Source organism: Choloepus didactylus, chromosome X, assembly GCF_015220235.1.
Source record: "Choloepus didactylus isolate mChoDid1 chromosome X, mChoDid1.pri, whole genome shotgun sequence".
Classification (NCBI taxonomy): domain Eukaryota; kingdom Metazoa; phylum Chordata; class Mammalia; order Pilosa; family Megalonychidae; genus Choloepus; species Choloepus didactylus.
Window position 1 is genome coordinate 149,351,380 of NC_051334.1, and position 25,875 is coordinate 149,377,254.

The following is a 25,875-nucleotide window of genomic DNA, read 5'->3' on the forward strand; positions in this document are numbered from 1 at the left end:
GCTTTAGGTCTATACAAAACTTGTTTCTATGTCTGGTTGTATCTTTAACCTCTATATTCTCCCCTTCTCTGTTTCTAATTCCTCATCCAGCATAAAGCCTTGCACTTGTTAGTATTCAATAAAATGACATTTTATGAAATCCTAAATTAACCAGAATTTTTTTTGCTATACTTAGCTCCTAAGAAAAGAGGCCAATAACAAGGAAATAAGCTTATATCAAGTATTTATTTAAAAACTTCCAACTCCCAACCAATACCCTGGGGTTGGTAAATAGTTAGTAGAATCAATTACATACTTTGAGATAATGAAAAGTCACTTTGTAATTTGTAATTCTTAGTATTAATACAGTGCTGCTCATGAAAATCATGATATGAATGATGACCAGCCTTGACACTACTGACATTTTGGACCAGATAATTTTTTGTTATGGGAGGTCATCCTGTGCATTGTAGGATGTTTAGCAGAATCCCTGGCCTCTACCCACTAGATGCAAGTAACACTCCTCCTAGGTGTGACAACCAAAAATGTCTCCAGATGTTGCCAAATGTCCCTGAGTAAGAGTGGGGAGGGGGAACGGGGATTGTGCCCACTTGATATCCATTGCCCTAAGGTATTGCAAACAGCACCTAAAGCCATACAGGTCATTGCAGATTTTTTTATATTAAGGCAGGGACAGGAAGGCAAGCATTTTAGAAAAGTTTTTAATAGACAAAAGCAACCTTGGTTAACCTGAAAATCCCATTAACCCCATTCCTTGAGTAATCTATTCCCTAAGCATTCCAGGTAACAAAAAATGTGCTGTGCATTTTATTTTCTAATTTGTGTGCAAAGTTCAGTCCATTTTCTGTCTGAACAGCTGAGCACAGAAACCCAGTTTATGGGTAGGGGCTCGTCAGCATCATTGCTTTTATCATCTATTTTAAGTGACAATGATACTACTGACCTGGAAGTTTAGAGCCCCCCTCCCTTGTTTTGATCTTTTTAATTTTGATATTAGCAATTCTTCTTGTATTCTCTGCCTGAAAGTGAAATACAATAAAAAGAAATATGGTCCAATTAACTGCGATTTTACTGTATATAAAAGACCTCACATTTTTTTATGTGAAATTATTTTTTTATGTTTTTTTCATACAAAACAAATCGTACATTTGATTGTTCACAGTACCATTACATAGTTGTACATTCATTACCAAAATCAATCCCCGACACCCTCATTACCACACACACAAAAATAACCAGAATAATAATTAAAGTGAAAAAGAGCAACTAAAGTAAAAAAGAATACTAGGCGTCCTTGTCTGTTTGTTTGTTTGTGTGTTTCCTTCCCCCACCTTTCCACGCATCCATCCACAAACTAGACAAACGGGAGTGTGATCCCTATGGCCCCCCCAATCCCACTGTCCCCTCTCATAAGCCACATTTTTATACAATTGTCTTCAAGATTCATGGGTTCTGGGTTGTAGTTTGATAGTTTCAGGTATCCACCACCAGCTACCCCAATTCATTAGAACCTAAAAAGGGTTGTCTAAATTGTGCATAAGAGTGCCCATCAGAGTGACCTCTTGGCTCCTTTTGGAATCTCTCTGCCACTGAAGCTTATTTCATTTCTATTCACATCCCCCTTTTGGTCAAGAAGATATTCTCCATCCCACAATGCCGGGTCTACATTCCTCCCCGGGAGTCATATTACATGTTGCCAGGGAGATTCACTCCCCTGGGTGTCTGATCCCACATAGGGGGGAGGGCAGTGATTTCACCTTTCAAGTTGGCTTAGCTAGAGAGAGAGGGCCACATCTGAGCAACAAAGAGGCATTCGGGAAGAGGCTCTTAGGCACAATTATAGGGAGGCCTAGCCTCTCCTTTGCAGCAACAGAAAGACCTAACATTTTGATTTAAAAGCAAATGTTCTAGCCATCTCATTGTGCAACTGAAAATGCTCTTATTGAATAACCTTTATTTTTTATTTCTTCTTTGTGCAGGTCATGATCCTGGGGAAACACTCAAGAGGCTATCACTACATGCTTGCTAACCTGGTAAGAACAAACAGAATTTAAGGTTCCCTGGGCAATATATTCTATTTAGTTTGTGTTGTCTGTAATCATCCGAAAAGGAAATACATTAAATACATAATGTGTTCTCTAGAAACTTGAAGAAATGAGTTCAGTAAATACCATACCTGAATGCACTAGCCTTGTTTTCAGTTACACTGTTTTTGTTTTAGTTGGGAAGCTTATATTCTCTCCTCATTTAAAAAATAGTTTGAATATGATTCTTAATTTATTGTTCTTACATTCAATTTGAATTTGAAATGTAAACCATTTGAATCAGGTTTGAAATGTAAATGAAGGAAATAGGGACACATTAAACTGATCCAAGTGTATGTGCACATAATTACTGCACTTGTCCATCAAGAAGCAGATCACTACCAAATATTTTCAAACAAGATGCCAGAAATAGGTTTCAACATGAGATATTAAGTGACCCTGTCAAAATGTGTAGCCACCTTTCTACTTACATAAAACATAATTTGAGTCTTTACCCTTCACTCTTCCCATGTTTTTAAAAGTTGTGGTATTCTAGAAGCTAGTACTTTGCTGAAGTTGGTTTGTAGCTCTTGTTTGCAGTAAAGTGTTTTAAAATGCAAGGTTCACATATCACTGATGGTACATGAGATAACTTTAGATAAGATGCACACAAACTTTTTTTATTTTAATAGCAATATATTTATTTAATGTGTAATAGAAAAATATAAAACTGGCACATCAAAATCCTACTTTTATGGATATTATGATACAAGGTTAAAGCAGAGATTTAACAACAATATGTGAAATTTTTTGTTAAGTAAACAATAGCATTGGAGATATACAGATATGGAAAATTGTGAAGGTTATACCTGGGTGACTGAAGTTTGGGAAAGAATATGGACTGAGGGTCATGAAATTTGGATTGTCACACTGGCTTTGCCACTAGCTAGCTATGGGACCTTGGGTAAGTCACTTCATCCCTAAAGGACCTCATTTTCCTTAATATACAACTCAGGTTTGGTGGGGGGGGGAGTTGGTTGATGTGTTGGTTAAGTCCTTTGGAATCGGATGCTAAGACAAAGTTAAAAGTGCTGAACATTTATTGGGAGTAATACCTGTGAAAGACAAAAGACAGTGGGGGGGAGGCGGGGCAAGATGGCAGACTGGTGAGCTGTAAGTTTTAGTTACTCCTCCAGGAAAGTAGGTAAAAAGCCAGGAACTGCGTGGACTGGACACCACAGAGCAATCTGTCTTTGGGCATACTTCATACAACACTCATGAAAACGTGGAACTGCTGAGATCAGCGAAATCTGTAAGTTTTTGCGGCCGGGGGGGCCCGCGCCCCTCCCTGCCGGGCTCGGTCCCGGGGGAGGAGGGGCTGTCGGCTCCGGGAAGGAGAAGGGAGAACTGCAGTGGCTGCTCTTATCGGAAACTCATTCTACTGATCCAGACTCCAACCATAGATAGACTGAGACCAGACAACAGAGACTCTGAGAGCAGCCAGCCCAGCAGAGAGGAGACAGGCATAGAAAAAAAACAACACGAAAAACTCCAAAATAAAAGCAGAGGATTTTTGGAGTTCTGGTGAACACAGAAAGGGGAAGGGCGGAGCTCAGGCCTTGAGGTGCATATGCAAATCCCGAAGCAAAGCTGATCTCTCTGCCCTGTGGACCTTTCCTTAATGGCCCTGGTTGCTTTGTCTATTAGCATTTCAATAACCCATTAGATCTCTGACGAGGGCCGTTTTTTTTTTTGTTGTTTTTTTTGTTTTTTTTTTGTTTGTTTGTTTGTTTTTTATCCTTTTTTCTTTTTCTAAAACAATTACTCTAAGAAGCCCAATACAGAAAGCTTCAAAGAATTGCAATTTGGGCACGTCAAGTCAAGAGCAGAACTAAGAGAGCTCTGAGACAAAAGGCAATAATCCAGTGGCTGAGAAAATTCACTAAACAACACAACTTCCCAAGAAAAGGGGGGTGTCCGCTCACAGCCACCATCCTGGTGGACAGGAAACACTCCTGCCCATCGCCAGCCCCATAGCCCAGAGCTGCCCCAGACAACCCAGTGTGACGGAAGTGCTTCAAATAACAGGCACACACCACAAAACTGGGCGTGGACATTAGCCTTCCCTGCAACCTCAGCTGAATGTCCCAGAGCTGGGAAGGTGGAGCAGTGTGAATTAACAAAGCCCCATTCAGCCATCATTTGAGCAGACTGGGAGCCTCCCTACACAGCCCAGCAGCCCAGAACTGCCCTGGGGGGACGGCACTCACCTGTGACATAGCACAGTCATCCCTCAACAGAGGACCCGGGGTGCACAGCCTGGAAGAGGGGCCCACTTGCAAGTCTCAGGAGCCATACGCCAATACCAAAGACTTGTGAGTCAGTGGCAGAGACAAACTGTGGCAGGACTGAACTGAAGGATTAGACTATTGCAGCAGCTTTAAAACTCTAGGATCATCAGGGAGATTTGATTGTTAGGGCCACCCCCCCTCCCCGACTGCCCAGAAACACGCCCCACATACAGGGCGGGCAACACCAACTACACACGCAAGCTTGGTACACCAATTGGGCCCCACAAGACTCACTCCCCCACTCACCAAAAAGGCTAAGCAGGGGAGAACTGGCTTGTGGAGAACAGGTGGCTCGTGGACGCCACCTGCTGGTTAGTTAGAGAAAGTGTACTCCACGAAGCTGTAGATCTGATAAATTAGAGATAAGGACTTCAATAGGTCTACAAACCCTAAAAGAACCCTATCAAGTTCAGCAAATGCCACGAGGCCAAAAACAACAGAAAATTATAAAGCATATTAAAAAACCAGAAGATATGGATAACCCAAGCCCAAGCACCCAAATCAAAAGACCAGAAGAGACACAGCACCTAGAGCAGCTACTCAAAGAACTAAAGATGAACAATGAGACCATACTACGGGATATGAAGGAAATCAAGAAGACCCTAGAAGAGCATAAAGAAGACATTGCAAGACTAAATAAAAAAATGGATGATCTTATGGAAATTAAAGAAACTGTTGACCAAATTAAAAAGATTCTGGACACTCATAGTACAACACTAGAGGAAGTTGAACAACGAATCAGTGACCTCGAAGATGACACAATGGAAAATGAAAGCATAAAAGAAAGAATGGGGAAAAAAATTGAAAAAATCGAAATGGACCTCAGGGATATGATAGATAATATGAAACGTCCGAATATAAGACTCATTGGTGTCCCAGAAGGGGAAGAAAAGGGTAAAGGTCTAGGAAGAGTATTCAAAGAAATTGTTGGGGAAAACTTCCCAAATCTTCTAAACAACATAAATACACAAATCATAAATGCTCAGCGAACTCCAAATAGAATAAATCCAAAAAAACCCACTCCGAGACATATACTGATCACACTGTCAAACATAGAAGAGAAGGAGCAAGTTCTGAAAGCAGCAAGAGAAAAGCAATTCACCACATACAAAGGAAACAGCATAAGACTAAGTAGTGACTACTCAGCAGCCACCATGGAGGCAAGAAGGCAGTGGCACGATATATTTAAAATTCTGAGTGAGAGGAATTTCCAGCCAAGAATACTTTATCCAGCAAAGCTCTCCTTCAAATTTGAGGGAGAGCTTAAATTTTTCACAGACAAAGAAATGCTGAGAGAATTTGCTAACAAGAGACCTGCCCTACTGGAGATACTAAAGGGAGCCCTACAGACAGAGAAACAAAGACAGGACAGAGAGACTTGGAGAAAGGTTCAGTACTAAAGAGATTCGGTATGGGTACAATAAAGGATATTAATAGAGAGAGGGAAAAATATGGCAAACATAAACCAAAGGATAAGATGGCCGACTCAAGAAATGCCTTCACGGTTTTAACGTTGAATGTAAATGGATTAAACTCCCCAATTAAAAGATATAGATTCGCAGAATGGATCAAAAAAATGAACCATCAATATGTTGCATACAAGAGACTCATCTTAGACACAGGGACACAAAGAAACTGAAAGTGAAAGGATGGAAAAAAATATTTCATGCAAGCTACAGCCAAAAGAAAGCAGGTGTAGCAATATTAATCTCAGATAAAATAGACTTCAAATGCAGGGATGTTTTGAGAGACAAAGAAGGCCACTACATACTAATAAAAGGGGCAATTCAGCAAGAAGAAATAACAATCGTAAATGTCTATGCACCCAATCAAGGTGCCACAAAATACATGAGAGAAACACTGGCAAAACTAAAGGAAGCAATTGATGTTTCCACAATAATTGTGGGAGACTTCAACACATCACTCTCTCCTATAGATAGATCAACCAGACAGAAAACCAATAAGGAAACTGAAAACCTAAACAATCTGATAAATGAATTAGATTTAACAGACATATACAGGACATTACATCCCAAATCACCAGGATACACATACTTTTCTAGTGCTCATGGAACTTTCTCCAGAATAGATCATATGCTGGGACATAAAACAAGCCTCAATAAATTTAAAAAGATTGAAATTATTCAAAGCACATTCTCTGACCACAATGGAATACAATTAGAAGTCAATAACCATCAGAGACTTAGAAAATTCACAAATACCTGGAGGTTAAACAACACACTCCTAAACAATCAGTGGGTTAAAGAAGAAATAGCACGAGAAATTGCTAAATATATAGAGACGAATGAAAATGAGAACACAACATACCAAAACCTATGGGATGCAGCAAAAGCAGTGCTAAGGGGGAAATTTATAGCACTAAACGCATATATTAAAAAGGAAGAAAGAGCCAAAATCAAAGAACTAATGGATCAACTGAAGAAGCTAGAAAATGAACAGCAAACCAATCCTAAACCAAGTACAAGAAAGAAATAACAAGGATTAAAGCAGAAATAAATGACATAGAGAACAAAAAAACAATAGAGAGGATAAATATCACCAAAAGTTGGTTCTTTGAGAAGATCAACAAGATTGACAAGCCCCTAGCTAGACTGACAAAATCAAAAAGAGAGAAGACCCATATAAACAAAATAATGAATGAAAAAGGTGACATAACTGCAGATCCTGAAGAAATTAAAAAAATTATAAGAGGATATTATGAACAACTGTATGGCAACAAACTGGATAATGTAGAAGAAATGGACAATTTCCTGGAAACATATGAACAACCTAGACTGACCAGAGAAGAAATAGAACACCTCAACCAACCCATCACAAGCAAAGAGATCCAATCAGTCATCAAAAATCTTCCCACAAATAAATGCCCAGGGCCAGATGGCTTCACAGGGGAATTCTACCAAACTTTCCAGAAAGAACTGACACCAATCTTACTCAAACTCTTTCAAAACATTGAAAAAAATGGAACACTACCTAACTCATTTTATGAAGCTAACATCAATCTAATACCAAAACCAGGCAAAGATGCTACAAAAAAGGAAAACTACCGGCCAATCTCCCTAATGAATATAGATGCAAAAATCCTCAACAAAATACTTGCAAATCGAATCCAAAGACACATTAAAAAATCATACACCATGACCAAGTGGGGTTCATTCCAGGCATGCAAGGATGGTTCAACATAAGAAAAACAATCAATGTATTACAACACATTAACAAGTCAAAAGGGAAAAATCAATTGATCATCTCAATAGATGCTGAAAAAGCATTTGACAAAATCCAGCATCCCTTTTTGATAAAAACACTTCAAAAGGTAGGAATTGAAGGAAACTTCCTCAACATGATAAAGAGCATATATGAAAAACCCACAGCCAGCATAGTACTCAATGGTGAGAGACTGAAAGCCTTCCCTCTAAGATCAGGAACAAGACAAGGACGCCCGCTGTCACCACTGTTATTCAACATTGTGCTGGAAGTGCTAGCCAGGGCAATCCGGCAAGACAAAGAAATAAAAGGCATCCAAATTGGAAAAGAAGAAGTAAAACTGTCATTGTTTGCAGATGATATGATCTTATATCTAGAAAACCCTGAGAAATCAACGATACACCTACTAGAGCTAATAAACAAATTTAGCAAAGTAGCGGGATACAAGGTTAATGCACATAAGTCAGTAATGTTTCTATATGCTAGAAATGAACAAACTGAAGAGACACTCAAGAAAAAGATACCATTTTCAATAGCAACTAAAAAAATCAAGTACCTAGGAATAAACTTAACCAAAGATGTAAAAGACCTATACAAAGAAAACTACATAACTCTACTAAAAGAAATAGAAGGGGACCTTAAAAGTTGGAAAAATATTCCATGTTCATGGATAGGAAGGCTAAATGTCATTAAGATGTCAATTCTACCCAAACTCATCTACAGATTCAATGCAATCCCAATCAAAATTCCAACAACCTACTTTGCAGACTTGGAAAAGCTAGTTATCAAATTTATTTGGAAAGGGAAGATGCCTCGAATTGCTAAAGACACTCTAAAAAAGAAAAACGAAGTGGGAGGACTTACACTCCCTGACTTTGAAGCTTATTATAAAGCCACAGTTGCCAAAACAGCATGGTACTGGCACAAAGATAGACATATAGATCAATGGAATCGAATTGAGAATTCAGAGATAGACCCTCAGATCTATGGCCGACTGATCTTTGATAAGGCCCCCAAAGTCACCGAACTGAGCCATAATGGTCTTTTCAACAAATGGGGCTGGGAGAGTTGGATATCCATATCCAAAAGAATGAAAGAGGACCCCTACCTCACCCCCTACACAAAAATTAACTCAAAATGGACCAAAGATCTCAATATAAAAGAAAGTACCATAAAACTCCTAGAAGATAATGTAGGAAAACATCTTCAAGACCTTGTATTAGGCGGCCACTTCCTAGACTTTACACCCAAAGCATAAGCAACAAAAGAGAAAATAGATAAATGGGAACTCCTCAAGCTTAGAAGTTTCTGCACCTCAAAGGAATTTCTCAAAAAGGTAAAGAGGCAGCCAACTCAATGGGAAAAAATTTTTGGAAACCATGTATCTGACAAAAGACTGATATCTTGCATATACAAAGAAATCCTACAACTCAATGACAATAGTACAGACAGCCCAATTATAAAATGGGCAAAAGATATGAAAAGACAGTTCTCTGAAGAGGAAATACAAATGGCCAAGAAACACATGAAAAAATGTTCAGCTTCACTAGCTATTAGAGAGATGCAAATTAAGACCACAATGAGTTACCATCTAACACCGGTTAGAATGGCTGCCATTAAACAAACAGGAAACTACAAATGCTGGAGGGGATGTGGAGAAATTGGAACTCTTATTCATTGTTGGTGGGACTGTATAATGGTTCAGCCACTCTGGAAGTCAGTCTGGCAGTTCCTTAGAAAACTAGATATAGAGCTACCATTCGATCCAGCGATTGCACTTCTCGGTATATACCCGGAAGATCAGAAAGCAGTGACACGAACAGATATCTGCACACCAATGTTCATAGCAGCATTATTCACAATTGCCAAGAGATGGAAACAACCCAAATGTCCTTCAACTGATGAGTGGATAAATAAAATGTGGTATATACACACGATGGAATACTACGCGGCAGTAAGAAGGAACGATCTGGTGAAACATATGACAACATGGATGAACCTTGAAGACATAATGCTGAGTGAAATAAGCCAGGCACAAAAAGAGAAATATTATATGCTACCACTAATGTGAACTTTGAAAAATGTAAAACAAATGGTTTATAATGTAGAATGTAGGGGAACTAGCAGTAGAGAGCAATTAAGGAAGGGGGAACAATAATCCAAGAAGAACAGATAAGCTATTTAACGTTCTGGGGATGCCCAGAAATGACTATGGTCTGTTAATTTCTGATGGATGTAGTAGGAACAAGTTCACTGAAATGTTGCTATATTATGTAACTTTCTTGGGGTAAAGTAGGAACATGTTGGAAGTTAAGCAGTTATCTTAGGTTAGTTGTCTTTTTCTTACTCCCTTGTTATGGTCTCTTTGAAATGTTCTTTTATTGTATGTTTGTTTTCTTTTTAACTTTTTTTTTCATACAGTTGATTTAAAAAAGAAGGGAAGTTAAAAAAAAAAAAAAAGAAAAGAAAAAAGACAAACAAGGAAAAAAAAAAATAAGATGTAGTGCCCCCTTGAGGAGCCTGTGGAGAATGCAGGGGTATTCGCCTACCCCACCTCCATGGTTGCTAACATGACCACAGACATAGGGGACTGGTGGTTTGATGGGTTGAGCCCTCTACCATAAGTTTTACCCTTGGGAAGACGGTTGCTGCAAAGGAGAGGCTAGGCCTCCCTGTATTTGTGCCTAAGAGTCTCCTCCTGAATGCCTCTTTGTTGCTCAGATGTGGCCCTCTCTCTCTGGCTAAGCCAACTTGAAAGGTGAAATCACTGCCCTCCCCCTACGTGGGATCAGACACCCAGGGAAGTGAATCTCCCTGGCAACGTGGAATATGACTCCCGGGGAGGAATGTAGACCCGGCATCGTGGGATGGAGAACATCTTCTTGACCAAAAGGGGGATGTGAAAAGAAATGAAATAAGCTTCAGTGGCAGAGAGATTCCAAAACGAGCCGAGAGATCACTCTGGTGGGCACTCTTACGCACACTTTAGACAACCTTTTTTAGGTTCTAAAGAATTGGGGTAGCTGGTGGTGGATACCTGAAACTATTAAACTACAACCCAGAACCCATGAATCTCGAAGACAGTTGTATAAAAATGTAGCTTATGAGGGGTGACAGTGGGATTGGGAATGCCATAAGGGCCACACTCCACTTTGTCTAGTTTATGGATGGATGTGTAGAAAAGTAGGGGAAGGAAACAAACAGACAAAGGTACCCAGTGTTCTTTTTTACTTCAATTGCTCTTTTTCACTCTAATTATTATTCTTGTTATTTTTGTGTGTGTGCTAATGAAGGTGTCAGGGATTGATTTAGGTGATGAATGTACAACTATGTAATGGTACTGTAAACAATCGAAAGTACAATTTGTTTTGTATGACTGCGTGGTATGTGAATATATCTCAATAAAATGATGATTAAAATAAATAAATAAATAAATAAAAAAAAAAAAAAAAAGACAGTGGGGGCAGGTGTAGGCAGGGAGAGCTTCAGGCCACACAGTAGTTCTCATACCTGTGAAGGAGGAGAAAAGAAGAAGGTTTGATAGGAAGAAATTTCAGAGTATGGTTAGTTCTGAGAGCTGGCTAGCATAACTGGGAGCTCTGATTCAAAGATTGGACATAAAGTCTCATATTGCCCTAAAATGGCAAGTCATTGTATTCCTGCCTTGCTCAGTCATTGGCTAGCAGCTGCTGGATGCACGAAGCTTCCACTAGAAAGCTGAAGCAGATCCTGAGGGCATCTGAAGCTGGAAGCTGTTGGTTAACTGAACTCTTTGAGGCAGGTTCTGTCTTGAAGGAAGATCTGAACAGCACACCACAATGGCTGTCTTAGTTGGCATAAGATGACCAGATGATCTCTAAACACCTTTCCCATTCTAAAATTCTAAAATTCTAACTGGGACTCCTTACAACTGACAATCCTTAAGTTGAGCTTTGGTTCTTAACTTTGAAACCCAAACCTGAAAGAAATGGAAGCTGTGGAGTGATAGGACTGTAAAAGAGAATCACTAGGACAAGGGTGGAGGAAAAGAATGGTAAACTGAGTGCTTAACACAGAACTCAAAACTATGAGACCTTGCAGCTACCTACTACATGAACAGTCTGTTCCTTAAGATAGAAAGCAAAGTATAGTGGTGAAAACATGGACTCTGAGCTACCACACCTTCTCTTCCTCTAGGGGCCCTTTCATTTAAACTCAGCCATGTATTTCCATGAGTCCCTGTGCTCTGTATCAAACTGCATTAGGGCAATAGAAATAGTAACTACTACTAACCCCTGGTGCCAGTAAGGGGACAGATTATCCCTACCATGGTTTCCAAATTTTTTAAAGCATAGAAAAATACCCAGTTTCCATCATACATACACACACACACACACACACACACATAGAGAGAGAGAGAGAGTAAACAATACCTACTTAGAAGTCATTTGGATGTTCAAGAAAAGTGGAAGTGGAGATAAGAAGATGTTTCCTTTTAAGATGGACCATCTGGCCTTTCAAGATGAACCAGCTATGTGAAAGCTGAGAACATACAAGGCAGAAAAGTCCAGCCTGAATCTTGATGCCACAACTGCACAGAACCACTGCTTTCTTCTACAAATGCAGAGCCAAGAACACCCACATGCTTAAGTAAGCTTCCTGGAATCATCTGTACCATAGCCCCAACTGTCTCCCTTTACTACTGACCTCCATCTATCTGGAAAAGACTAGTATGTGCTTTTATGTGGACCTCCCTTCGTAGAAATCCTAAAGTGCAAAGACTTGGATATTCCTTGGATGCTTCAACAAAGGCCTTTCACAGGTCAGGGTGTACATTTCAGAGCGGACAAGGAGCTGAAGAAAATTCTGAATTGTTAAAAGCCCTGGAAGAAACAAAAATATTCCACCAGGATCACAGGCCAGTTATGTGATCTGGCCAGGCCAGAAATGGACATACATCAGGTAAGTCTCTTCTAAATACTGTATCGGTTAGTATATTTTTAAAATCATATATTTTTAGGGGTTGTTCCACAGTTAACTGTTGTTTTCTCTTCCAGGACTCTGTCTAAGGTAGTGATGTTTCTCTACTCTAGTCCCAGAGGTAACCAGCTCCCTCTGTATACAGTCTGTCTGTCAACAGCCTCTCTTTCTCTCATGGTAAAGTCCTGGGTCAAGATGCTTTATACTGCATTCCCAGGTATGCTAAGTGTTATGATTTAAATTTTTCATATAAGTCAATAATGGTAGCTCAGCTGTTGTGTGTAAAACCCTAGATAACATTAGGAATAGATGCAAAAGGGGGAGGCAGCATAATGTAATGAAAAAATCACTATACTAGGAGCCAGGAAACAGGCTTGAATCCCAAGAATTCCTCTCATTAGCCTTGTGACAAATCCAACCTCCCTGAACCTGTTTCTTAATTTTTGAAGTGGTGAGTTAGTTAGACCAAATCGCTATTTCCCAAAGTGTGCTATTTGTATGAAATGATTTTAGGTAGTGCACAGCCAAACTTCTTTTTAAATTTATTAGTTTTGAATTTATATTAAGTATGTATTAGGAAAAGATAGCTAACCCATCAATTCTGTGATTTTATAGACACCATTCTATAGACTGAGGCTAAAGTAGATATTTAGGTTAAAAAATGGAGTCTGTAAAGAAAAATATTAGGTAAATAATAGTTCAGACAGACTGCTTATAAGTATGACAAAAAGCAATAAAGGTATTATATTAATGACTAAAGTTTGGAAAACACTACAAGGTCACTTCCAGCTCTACATTTCTCCTGTGATGAAGGGTAGATGTAGTCCAGGGAAAGCCAGAGATGAGAGTGTAGGCACAACAGTTGGGTAAATGCTGAGAACATAAGCAGTGGAGCAAAGCCAGGCCCTGTCATCCTTGGCAATACAAATTCTTAAGACAAAGACTGAAGTCATAAAATCAGTCCAGGTGGGCAAAAGCCAAAAGGGATACTATTACCCTTAGTCAAGGTCTAAACAGAGCCGAGGATTTGAAGGATCTATCAAAATGGTCAAAGCAGTTGATATAAGGCTAATTGGATCTGGGTTGAGATGGCCTAACAACAGATGTTCCTTAAAATGAGATTAAAAAAAAAAAAAAAAGCAATTAGGGTTTCCAGGGGAGAATGTGAGCCACAGCAGGGCTCATTCAGTGCTGTTCCAATTAACCACTGCCATAGAAGACCCAACAGTTTCCCTGCCTAGGTTGAGACTTGTCACAGAGTTGGGGACAATGTTGAGCCTGAAAGTGAAAGTTAAGTAATGTTAGCTGCCAGGGGTAGAGCTGGCATCTAATTTTGCTAAAACAAAAACATTCTTATAAAATAGAACCCAGAAAAGGCCACCAGGAATAACTTAGGCTTAAAGAGGCAAACTTTGTGGTTTGCCAAATCTCTGAATGTACCTGAAATTGAGAAAGGCTTGTTTTGTTTAGAAAGAAAATGAGTTAGAATAAGATTGAGTTATGCTTTTTCACTTGCCAATAACCACTATTCCCTTCTCCCTTCCCCTTCCAGGTGTTCTTGTTCTGTTCTATACTCTCCCTTTCTTTAATCTTCCGTTTTTAATGTTCTAAATAAAAACTTCAAATGCTCGAAGCTACGTGTGTTGATCACTGACACCTCAGCAAATGGCATGTAAACACAGAACTCATTGGGCTGGAGCCTGACCTTACAAACAAGGGAGATGGGCTTGGAGGGAAAAACTCCCACTGGTCTCAAATGCCAGGGAGCCCAGCCACCCTCCCCTGAGTATATACCCCTTTGGTGGATCATAATTCACCTTCTCAAAATGGAGATAAGGTACAGCAGAGCACCAAGGGAATGAAGAGGGTGACTTTGCTGGGGTCCAATTTCCTACCATGCATTTAGAAAACCACAGGCACTTGTCAGTTTAAAGTAACCAACGTTGAGACTCTTGTTTTATCTGTCTGAAAATGCCTCCATTATAGTCAACCATTTTGTTCTCTCTGCTACCTGAAATTAGCAAGAAAATATCACCTCTTACCCAAAGTTCTAGCAAAATAAATTGAAAGAATTCTGTTTTTCCCCTAGGCTCCCAGATCCTATCCTCTAAAATAGTGCTTCTCAAGCTATCTGTGATAAAGGCCCAGTTTTTTTTTCTCCAAATCCTTCACAAACCAATAAAATATAACAAAAATGAATTACTAAAAATCATGAAATAAAAAAAGAATATATATAATACAAACACAATTGTTTGGTATTAAATTCAACAGGGATAATATTACCCTGTCAAATTGCTATAAAGGTTTCTAAAAGGCTTCTCTCAATTTTTGTTCTTCTATCATCTCAGACTGGTAACAAGCAATGGATCAGCACCAGTCCTCATATACTTTGGGTACTACTGCTTTAGAGATCTTTACAGTATGTCTTTTCCCTTTATACCACCTGTGTGCATAATACCTTGCTCAGTGCACTCTAAGGAAGACAGAAGATAGTATCCTTAAGAACATTATGATCATTTTGTTCAGACAAAACTTTTGCACTTTATGATAAGTGATGTAGAACTAGAAGAGGTGCTGAGACAAAGAATGAAGGGAAGGTGGAGTGCAGGGAGTCAACATTTTGCATAGGGTGGTCAGGGGAGGCCTCTCTGTAAAAGTGACTTTGAAACAATGATCTGATGGGTGAGAAGGAGCCAGCTTCATGAAGAATCAGGAAAAGTGTTCACAATGCACAAGAAACAGCACATGCCAAGTTCCTGAGGCAGAAAAGACCTGACACCATCTCAGAACTGTCAGAGGTAATTTGGGCTACAGCAGTGAGTGACAGAGCCCAAGACATGTAAGGCCTTAACAGGCCAGGTTAAGGAGTTTTAGCTTTTTTCAACAGCACAGAAAGCCTCTGAAGAGTTTCACAAAGGGGAGGGACATGATCTCATCAAAGCTTTAAAAGATCATTGGCAAATGGGTGAATCTTATGGTATATAAATTATTCCTAGTAAAGCTGTTAATTACAAAAAATCAGTGGTGGCTATTTTCCCCACTAATAACACTTATGTCAAGTTGTAATTATTTGTATATTTATACAAATAACTCTCACTGGACTGAAGTACCATGAAGACAGGGATCAAGTTTGATATGGCTTACCATTGTATTAACAGCTAACACTTAGTAGGCTTCAGTGTGTGCTCATTGATTGAATTAGAGAATAAAACAGTGAGCGAACAATACAAGAAACCTGAAATCAAGTGCTAATTTATATGCTGTAATCTTCAACTCTACATATTACACCCTTCCAGGAGGATGGACCTTTGTAGGAAAAGAGTTGTCTCTCATTAGCAACCTAACTTGAGTCACCACAATTAGTATGCATTTCGCTATCTAAGCATGATCCAGATAAACAACTGAAATGGTTAAAGGCAGAGTCAGCCTTCATCCTAATCATAAGATAGTCATCCTTGGCAGCCTTCCAACCCTCGTTCTACTGCTTTCATTTTTCCTAGAGGTGAACCACCTTTCCCATTTCTCATGTGTAGGCTACCATCAACTCAGTGAAAGTCACCTAACTTATCTTGTCTCTGTTTTTGTCACTGTACAAAATTTGCCCTAAGAATAGTATTATATGAAGGCAATCTCTAGAGAATATCTTGAAAATAAGTGCTGTAAAAGTAAGACTTGAATATATTTATTTCCAATTCTCAGTTATCCACACTACAGAAAGGAAAAGGAATTGCAGCATGTTTTTATATCAAGGTAGACAGGATAATACCAAAGTCATTTGAATCTTTGTAAGACTGGGTTGTCTGGCTATTCTTAAATCAAGGACAGTCTGTGTTTGGATGCCAGTTGTGTAACCAGTGTCTGTGTAAAAGATGGCCTTGGAGAATTAATCAAAAATAACTTACAAGGCCCTGCATGAACTGCTTAGGCATAAAGATCATGGTTGGTTTTACATAGTTGCTTTCAGGTGTAGCAAACAGTGCACTGGGTCAAACAAACACAACTGAAGAGATTGAGAAATGATGCAATTGATGAAGTATATCAGAATTTACAAATCCAAGTGAGTAGTTTCCCTCTCAAAATAATCTGGATAGTATACTCATATTTCCAACAAATATTGCCACTGTTCTATAGAGGCATACAGAGAGTCAAATGTACATATACTTAGAACATAAAAAATAAGCAAGCAGAGTGTCAACTCATTCTATATGTGAACAGTAGGATTGCCTCCAGTCTTTCTCTGCTTTCTCTCATCTCTTTAAATCTCTCCCTCTGCACACAAAGTTTATTGGTCCACCCACAAGAAAGGATACGACCATGGCAGTTAGCCAGTGCAACCATCAACTTCAACCAAAGAGAACTGAAGAAATGCAAACAGAACCAGATTTCAGTAGATCTACTGTAAAGATACAAGAAGCATTGGGTTCCTGGTCATCACTTCTAATTATTAAAGTCCAGATAAAATAATAAAATGAGTTTAACAGAAATTTCACTTAGTGCAAAAGAGAATCTGGGACTTTGGAGTCTCTTAGCAATAATGTTGTGGAATGTACACATATACTTGTTACAGAGAAGGCATGGGAATGCATGCAATAATTAAGGAGTACAAAAGTCCAGAAGCAGTCACCAAAATGGGTAAGAGCCTATGTAATCATTGGAGAAAGAGAAGACTACAAGTTGCCTTCTATACCTGGGAGATGATTCACGTATAAATTTGATACAAAGTTTTCTCAGTCATTATTTTACTAATTGAAATGGTTCAGATATTTGGCTATTAATATGCATTTAGAAAGTAGGGGACTATTGCAATGATGTGAGGAAAGGAGTATTATGCCCTAAATGGTATTTTAGGAAGGCAAATTTATTATCTGAAGAATAAACTGGAGAGGTAAAGAACTGCAAGTTGAAACAGCAACTAGGAAGCTAGGGCAGTAATCTAGGCCAGGGTTTCTCAAACTTGCTTGTGCTTCATAATCATTTGTTGAGTTTTATAAAACTACACATGCTCAGGCCCCATACTCAGTGTCTCAGTAGGTCTAAAGTGCCATTAATTGAAAGAAGAAATACAGAAATAGGAAGAGGTTTTAAGGGAACGTAATAACTTTGCTTTGGGGTAGGTTATTTTTAAGATGCATGTGGAACATGGAAGTCAATTTAGTCAGCAGACAGTTAAATAAGAGGTTCTAGAGTATAAGAGAGGCTGTATTTGGAGAGTCATTGGTTTCTCTTTCATAATGAATTCAATTTTGACAATTCAAAATAAAGCCTCAAAATATAATAATGTGCAATAGATGGCATCCTCTTGAAAGCAGACTCTCAGAGCCCAGCTATATGAGAAATCATGACTATAAATCCCTACCTTCAAGAAATCAAAAGAAAAAAGGATAAAAAGCAAAGAAAAAAGGAAGAATTTCTAATGTTTTTTGGTATATGGGAGATGCCAGAATAAGAAACAGGTTTTCGAGCAGAAATGAACTACTAAAGGGGTCTACAATTCAGAGAAGGGATAAAGCAGTTGCTATAAAACATCAAACTGCTTAAGCAAAATGAGCCATCCTTTTCACAAAAATACCAAATAAATCTACTGAAACACATTTTGTCTTTGGTAAAAATATATTATTTTAAAATACATGATTTTTAATAGCAGATGAACCTCGGTGAGGAAATAGAATTCATGATACAGAAATTTCCTTTGAAGTCAGACTTGTTTTTTAAAATGTGTGTATTAAATAGAAGGATATAATTTTCTGCCTTTTTATAATCAGTTGCCATTGGAAGAAGAGCTCAGATTAGAAACTTAAACCCTGAAACAAAAGTCAGAGCACACTGAAACGTCTTAAAGAACCCTAAACCAAACGTTAATTTTGTTCTGCACCAAAGACCAGTTAAAAAATAAAAACTTGTGAACTTATTCATCACATATATAAAGCAGTGATCAAACATTTTTTTCTAAAGACATAGATTTTCTGATACTAAAAAAAGAAAAAATCCATCTATGTTCACATGTATTGCTTTCTAGTCACTACACAACTTCTACTCACAGAATTCAGGGGAAAACAGGAAAAGGAAGTGAAGTATAAGGAGGAAGCTGGGCTGTGGGGTAGAAAGAAGTCTAAGTAGAAATAATTGGAGTACGTCTGTCAGGAAGTCTCCTGAGAATGCTTAGAGCTGATTGGCTGAAGGGCTTCTCCCCATCCATGGGTGTTTCTGTCAGGGAGGGGCAATAGGATAGAAGGCTCTGGGAAAGGTCACATGATAAAGAGGGACCAATAACAGGCAGCTTCAGGGGTGGAGTCTGAGGTAGCTGGCTATAGAGACTAATTGGACAGCTGGCAGGTGGATGGATAGGATGCTGGCAGAAGGGTAGGATGCATGCCTCCCTCTACTTCTCCCTACTCCTTGCAACTCCATCTCTTTTTTCTTTTACCTTCACTCAATTTTTACAAAAGTTTTTGGAAACCAGTTACTCAAAATTTATAACATGGTAGATTATGGGTGGCCATCCCCAAGTGCTCATGATCATGAGAAAGAAGGAAATGGACAATCAGGAGGCAAGAAACACCTACCATTAGCCAGAAGCTCTCTCTTAAAATATATGTTTCTACTTCTTACCCTCCCCCCTTTCCCTTTTCCACCTTTACCTAATGGCTTTTGGGTGACAAAATCTGTATGGGCATTTTTACAAAGATTTCAGGGAGGCCAGAAGCATCCATTTCTCAAAAGAGCAGGAGAAGGGCATGCCCCAGTTGCCAAGCACAATGGGAGAGGGGAAAAATGACCAGGAGCTAGGAAACTCTAACCCTTTATGCAGAGGTGGTCATGGAATATCCATCTCCACACTCCTTAACCTTTTCCTTTCCTGCAAGAGATGGGTGCTGGATGGCCAATTCTGTCGCATTAATTTTTTATAGGGTTGAGGGAGGACAGGGGATAAAAATTCCCAAAATTGCAGACTTTGAGTGAAGATAATCAAAGCAGAAAGAAAAAATGGATCAGGAACCACCAACTCTTAACCCTCCCATCCTACCACTCGACTTCCTCTTTCCCCTTGGACTACTGGATGTATGATGGTCAGATCTGTTGAATTATTGTCTTTACAAAGGTTTTAGGGAATTTGTCCTCAATTCTCCAAACTCAAAGACTGTGGACAGGAAGCTCAAGAAAGGAAATCTAGCAACAATAATGATTTAAAATAAAGTGATAGGAAATGCAGGAGAACCAGGAACTAGTCAACTTCTGCCCCATAGCCAGAACCTCTATCCTAATAAAACCATGCCTACTTTTGAATCCATTTTCCCCCAATTATTCATGTCATCACTTATGACGAAGTTTTATTGGCCAGCTCTGCTGCACTAGAGTTTTTGCTGAGGATTTGGGGAGAGTCGAGCTTCAATTTTCCTATCAGCCCACTACTACAATAGAATCTAGCAATATGTGTGAGAAAAGAGAACATGTTTTAAAACAATAGAATATCCTTTCTTCCAGTTTGCTAATGCTGCTGGAATGCAAAACACCAGAAATGGACCAGCTTTTATAAAGGGGGATTATTTGGTTTCAAAGTTACAGTCTTAAGGCCATAAAGTGTCCAAGATAATGCCTCAACAATCAGAACCTTCTCTGGAGGATGGCCAATGGTGTCCAGAAAATCTCTGTTAGCTGGGAAGGCATGTAGCTGGCACCTACTTCAGAGTTCTGGTTTCAAAATGGCTTTCTCCCAGGGCATTTCTCTCTAGGCTGCAGTTCCTCAAAAATGTTACTCTTAGTTGCTCTTGGGATGTTTTTTCTCTCTTAGCTTCTCTGGTGCAAAAGTCTGCTTTCAATGGCCGTCTTCAAACTGTCTCTCATCTGCAGCTCCTCTCTCAGCTCCTGTGCATTCTGCAAAGTGTCCCTCTTGGCTGTAGCAAGCTTGCTCCTTCTGTCTGAGCTCCAGTAAACTAATCAAGGCCCATGTGGAGTGGGCGGGGCCACACCTCCATGGAAATTATCCAATGAAAGATCTCACCCACAGTTGAGTTAGCACATCTCCACGGAAACATCCAATCAAAAGTCTCCAACCCAGTCAACACCAGTACGTTTCCTGCCCACACAAGACTGCATCAAAGATAATGGCATTTTGGGGGACATAATACATCCAAACCAGCACATACTTATTCTTGGCAAATATGCATGGAATTATTAAGAGATAAGGAAGGAGGCAGGGCAAGATGGTGGCATAGGGAGATGTGGAATTTAGTTAGTCCCCTAGAGCAACTAGTAAATAGCCAGGAATAACTAGAAAATAGTCTGGAACAACTGATGGGGGACATCAGTGACTGAACACACATTGTATACCAGTCTGGAATGGGTGAAACAGCTGAGATTGTAGCATAGAACATTAAGCAAAGCTCCTCAAACTGTGGAGATGGTGCCCCTCCCCAAAGACATGGAAGGCTGAACTGAAACACTTCCCTTTGGGAAACAGAAGCACTGTCCTAAGAGGAAGGGAAGATAGCTCAACCAAGCTCCAATTGCAGTTTTAATGAACAAATTTGGACGACTGAATACATGCTACAAGCACAGATAAACCTGGAGCAAGCAGGAAAGGAATCCAGAGCTTTCTCCTGGCAGAGAGGAGGCAGGGCTGACAGAAAAAAAATACACAAATAAATAAAAACAGAGGCTTTTGGAGTCTGCTGAGCTCAGAACACTGGAAAAGAACTGTGTCCCAAGAGAAGGGGCACAGAGAACCAGGTACCAACTCCAGTTTTTACCTGGTGAAATGGAGGGCTGGGGACTGGCTCTGAAAAGTGGACTTCTTTTTTCCTTTTTTTGTTTCTCTCATTCTAAGTAGCTCATTAGAAAAAGCCTCAGGCATTTTAAATTGTCAGCAGTGACCTAGGCAAGGGTGGAGTTAAGATAGAGAATCAAAGGAAAAATTCAAGTATAGAAGATAATTCCCTAAAGGGCTTATCTTCCCTTAGAGTGGCAGCCCTCCCTCAGAGAATTCAGACTCCAGGGCATGGGGGTAAAAAAAAGAAAAAACAGCCTTAGCTTGGTGTCCTAGTTTGCTAATGCTGCAGAATGCAAAACACCAGAGATGGATTGGCTTTTATAAAACGGGGATTTATTTCGCTACACAGTTACAGTCTTAAGGCCACAAAGCGTCCAAGGCAACACATCAGCAATCGGGTACCCTCACCGGAGGATGGCCAATGGCCTCCGGAAAACCTCTGTTAGCTAGGAAGGCAGCTGGCATCTGCTCCAAAGCTCCGGCCTCAAAACGGCTTTCTCCCAGGACGTTCCTCTCTAGCAAGCTTGCTCCTCTTCAAAACATCACTCCCAGCTGCACTCTCTTCCTCCCCCCGAGTCAGCTCATTTATGTAGCTCCACGGATCAAGGCCCACCCCGAATGGGTGGGGCCACGCCTCCATGAGAACATCTCATCAGAATCATTGCCCACAGCTGGGTGGGGCACATTCCAAGCAAATCCAACCATCACCAAAATGCCTGCCCCATACAAAACCACAAAGATAATGGCATTTGGGGGACACAATACACTCAAACCGGCACATTCCACCCCCTGAACCCGAAAATGACATTATCTTTCCAAATACAAAATACATTCATTCCATCACAATATCACAAAAACTTAAATCATTTCAGTAACAAAAGTTAAGTACAAAATCCCATCAAAATCAGTTTAGGCTTGGTCAGTTCTAAGGCATAATTCCCCTCTAGCTGTGGATCTGTGAACCTAGAACAAGTTATGTGCTTCCAATATACAAAGGAGAGACATTCATAGGATAAACATTTCCATTGCCATAAGGAGAAACAGTAAGGAAAACAGGGTTAACAGGAGCAAAACAGTTCCTAAAACCCACAGGACAAAGTCCATTAGATTTCAAAGTCCGAGAGTCATTTACAGAACAATGTTGCATCCTTGGGGCTTGAGAGAGTGGGAGCCTAACCCTTCCCAAGGGCCTTTTCTGCAGCCCGTTCCTCTCCAAACACTTAGGTGAGTGCTCCAACATTTCCACACATTGGGGAGACCACCTTCTCGGCCCCACCCTCCTCAAACATCGGGGCAGCTCCCGGATTCCCTTCCATCTCCGGGTCACACGCTCAACCCCTTCAGAACAGTGTGGTGGCAGCCAGGCTCTCCCCAATTCCCTGGGAATGTGCTCCAACCTCTTTGGGACCTGAGGTGGCAAAACTCTTCCAGAGCATCGAGGCGGAAAGCCCGCCCTCGACCTCCAGGGCAAACTCACCCTTTCCATGCATGTGGGCTGCTCCGCTCTCCCAGCCCTAAACCTCTTGACTCCAGACCTCAACCTCCATGGCTCTGTCTTTGAAGAGATTTTTCCTTTAATTTTTTCCTTGTCTGTCTCCTCCAGTCCAGACCAGCAATGGCTCCGTCTATAAAGATCTCGCAAAAATTCTGTTGGCTTTGCATGAAGCATGCAGGGGTCAAAGCCATCAGACAATAGGAGTTTCCACAAATCCTTTCTGCTTAACTCCTTATCCAATCTTGGCTTGTCCTCAGGTTGGGCTGTAGCTTCTGGGATTCTACCCACTGGAAGCCCGTAATTTTCCAAGCCATCAACTTCTGGTTTCTTTGAACCCAAGAGTTCAGTTCTAAGTTTATCTCTCTCTGCTCACATTTTACTATAAGCTGCAAGGAGAAGCCAGGATACGTCCTCCACACGTAGTCTGGAGATCTCCTCAGCTAAGTATTCCAAGTTGTTGCTTCCAGATTCTTCCTTCCATCTGACACCAGGACTCAATTTTGCCAAATTCTCTGCCACTTTAAAACAAGGATCGCCTTTCTTCCAGTTTACAACACATTCATCATTTCTGTTCAAGTCCTCATCAGAAGTATCTTTAGAGTCCATATTTCCACAAACAGTCTCTTTAAAGCAGTTTTGGCCTTTTCTATCAAGCTCCTCACAACTCTTCCAGAAATTCCCCCTTATCCATTTAAAAAGCCGTTCCAACATGTTTGGTATTTGCAAACTCAGCAGCAAAAGCACCCCACTTCTCTGGTACCAAAATCTGTTTTAGTTTGCTAATGCTGCAGAATGCAAAACACCAGAGATGGATTGGCTTTTATAAAACGGGGATTTATTTCGCTACACAGTTACAGTCTTAAGGCCACAAAGCGTCCAAGGCAACACATCAGCAATCGGGTACCCTCACCGGAGGATGGCCAATGGCCTCCGGAAAACCTCTGTTAGCTAGGAAGGCAGCTGGCATCTGCTCCAAAGCTCCGGCCTCAAAACGGCTTTCTCCCAGGACGTTCCTCTCTAGCAAGCTTGCTCCTCTTCAAAACATCACTCCCAGCTGCACTCTCTTCCTCCCCCCGAGTCAGCTCATTTATGTAGCTCCACGGATCAAGGCCCACCCCGAATGGGTGGGGCCACGCCTCCATGAGAACATCTCATCAGAATCATTGCCCACAGCTGGGTGGGGCACATTCCAAGCAAATCCAACCATCACCAAAATGCCTGCCCCATACAAAACCACAAAGATAATGGCATTTGGGGGACACAGTACACTCAAACCGGCACACTTGGCTTCTGACACCCTCAGTCCCTGGCAGGGACAGGATCCACTGAGAATTAAATGCACCACACTTCTTTATGCTGGTGGGGAGCTACAGACTGACAAGTGCCACCTGCTGGGAAGGATAGGAAAAGCACAGAGTCTAAAGGCCTCACAAGAAAGTCTCACAATCTTCTGGGTCTTGCCCTCAGGGAAATAGAGCCTCCTCCTGAAACCTGGGCCCCTCTGGTCTGGGAAAATCTGATTGGGGTAATCAAGGAAACCAGATGCCTAGAAAACAAAAAATTATGAATCACACTAGGAAAAATGAAGATATGACCCAGTCAAAAGAACAAACTTACACTTCAAATAAGCCCCAGGAATTGAAACAACTAATTAAAGATCTTCAAACAAATATCCTAAATCAATTCAAAAATCAAATCAATGAGTTGAGGGAATATATAGCAAAAGAGATGAAGGATATAAAGAAGACATTGGGCAAACATAAGGAAGAACTAAAAAGTTTGAAAAAAACTTATGGGAATGAAAGGCACAATGCAAGAGATGAAAAACACAATGGAGACATACAACAGCAGATTGGAAGAGGCAGAAGAAAGGACTCAGGAAATAGAGGGCAGGACATCTGAAATCCTACACACGAAAGAACAGATAGGGAAAAGAAAATATATGAGCAGGGTCCCAGGGAATTGAATGACATCATGAAGCTCATGAATATACATGTCATGGGTGTCCCAGAAGGAGAAGAGAAGGAAAAAAGGGCAGAAAGAATAATGGAGGGAATAATCACTGAAAATTTCCCATCTCTTATGAAAGACATAAAATTACAGAGCCAAGAAGTGTGATGAACCCCTAACAGAATAGATCTGAATAGACCAACTCCGAGACACTTAATAATCAGATTACCAAATGTCAAAGACAAAGAGAGAATTCTGAAAGCAGCAAGGGAAAATCAATCCATCACATGCAAAGGAAGCTCAATAAGACTACGTGCAGATTTCACAGTAGATACCATAGAGGTGAGAATGTAGTGGTATGATATATTTAAGATATTGAAGGAAAAAACTGCTAACCAAGAATTCTATATCTGGCAAAACTGTCCTTTAGAAATGAGGGAGAGTTTAAAACATTTTCAGACAGACACTGAAAGAGTTTGTGAACAAGATACCTGCTCTACAAGAAATACTAAAGGGAACACCTTAGACAGACAGGAAAAGACAGGAGAGAGAGGTTTGGAGAAGAATGTAGAAATGAAGACTATCAGTAAGGGTACTGTATGGTCTCACTAATATGGACTAACATTGATGAGCAAAATGTGAGAGTTGAGAACATAGGTTATCAGGAGCTAGAAAGAAGTTAGAGATTGGGCATTTGATGCTGTTCAAAAGGATTGATTGTATAGATCCAAAAATGGAATGGATAGCATCACAGTGTGTGATGGTAACACAATATTGTAAGTACTCTGAACAAAGATGAGTGTGAGTATGGTTGAAAGAGGAAGGCTAAGGGCATGTGTGACACCAGAATGCAAGGTAGAAGATAAAGACTGGGATTGTATGACTTAGCAAAACCTAGACTGGTCAATGATGGTGATTAAATACACAAATATAAGAATGTTTTTAAATGAGAGAGAACAAATGAATGTCAACATTGCAAGGTGTTGAAAATTGGATGGTATATGGGTGTTCTAGCTTGCTAATGTTTCACTGGAGGATGGCCCATGGTGCCCTGTTAGCTGAGAAAGCATGTGGCTGTCACCTGCTCCAAAGTTCTGGTTTCAAAAT

At 40.2% G+C, this 25,875-nt stretch overlaps 1 protein-coding gene across 1 annotated transcript in view; it reads left to right on the top strand.

Moving 5' to 3' along the window:
* The window catches only part of LOC119522392 (glutamate receptor 3), a 348,722-nt gene that overhangs the window by 228,150 nt on the left and 94,697 nt on the right, over nucleotides 1-25,875 (top strand). The window contains exon 5 of the mRNA XM_037820898.1: nucleotides 1,980-2,033. Coding sequence (XP_037676826.1) covers nucleotides 1,980-2,033 — 54 coding nt within the window. The remainder of the gene's footprint in view (nucleotides 1-1,979; nucleotides 2,034-25,875) is intronic.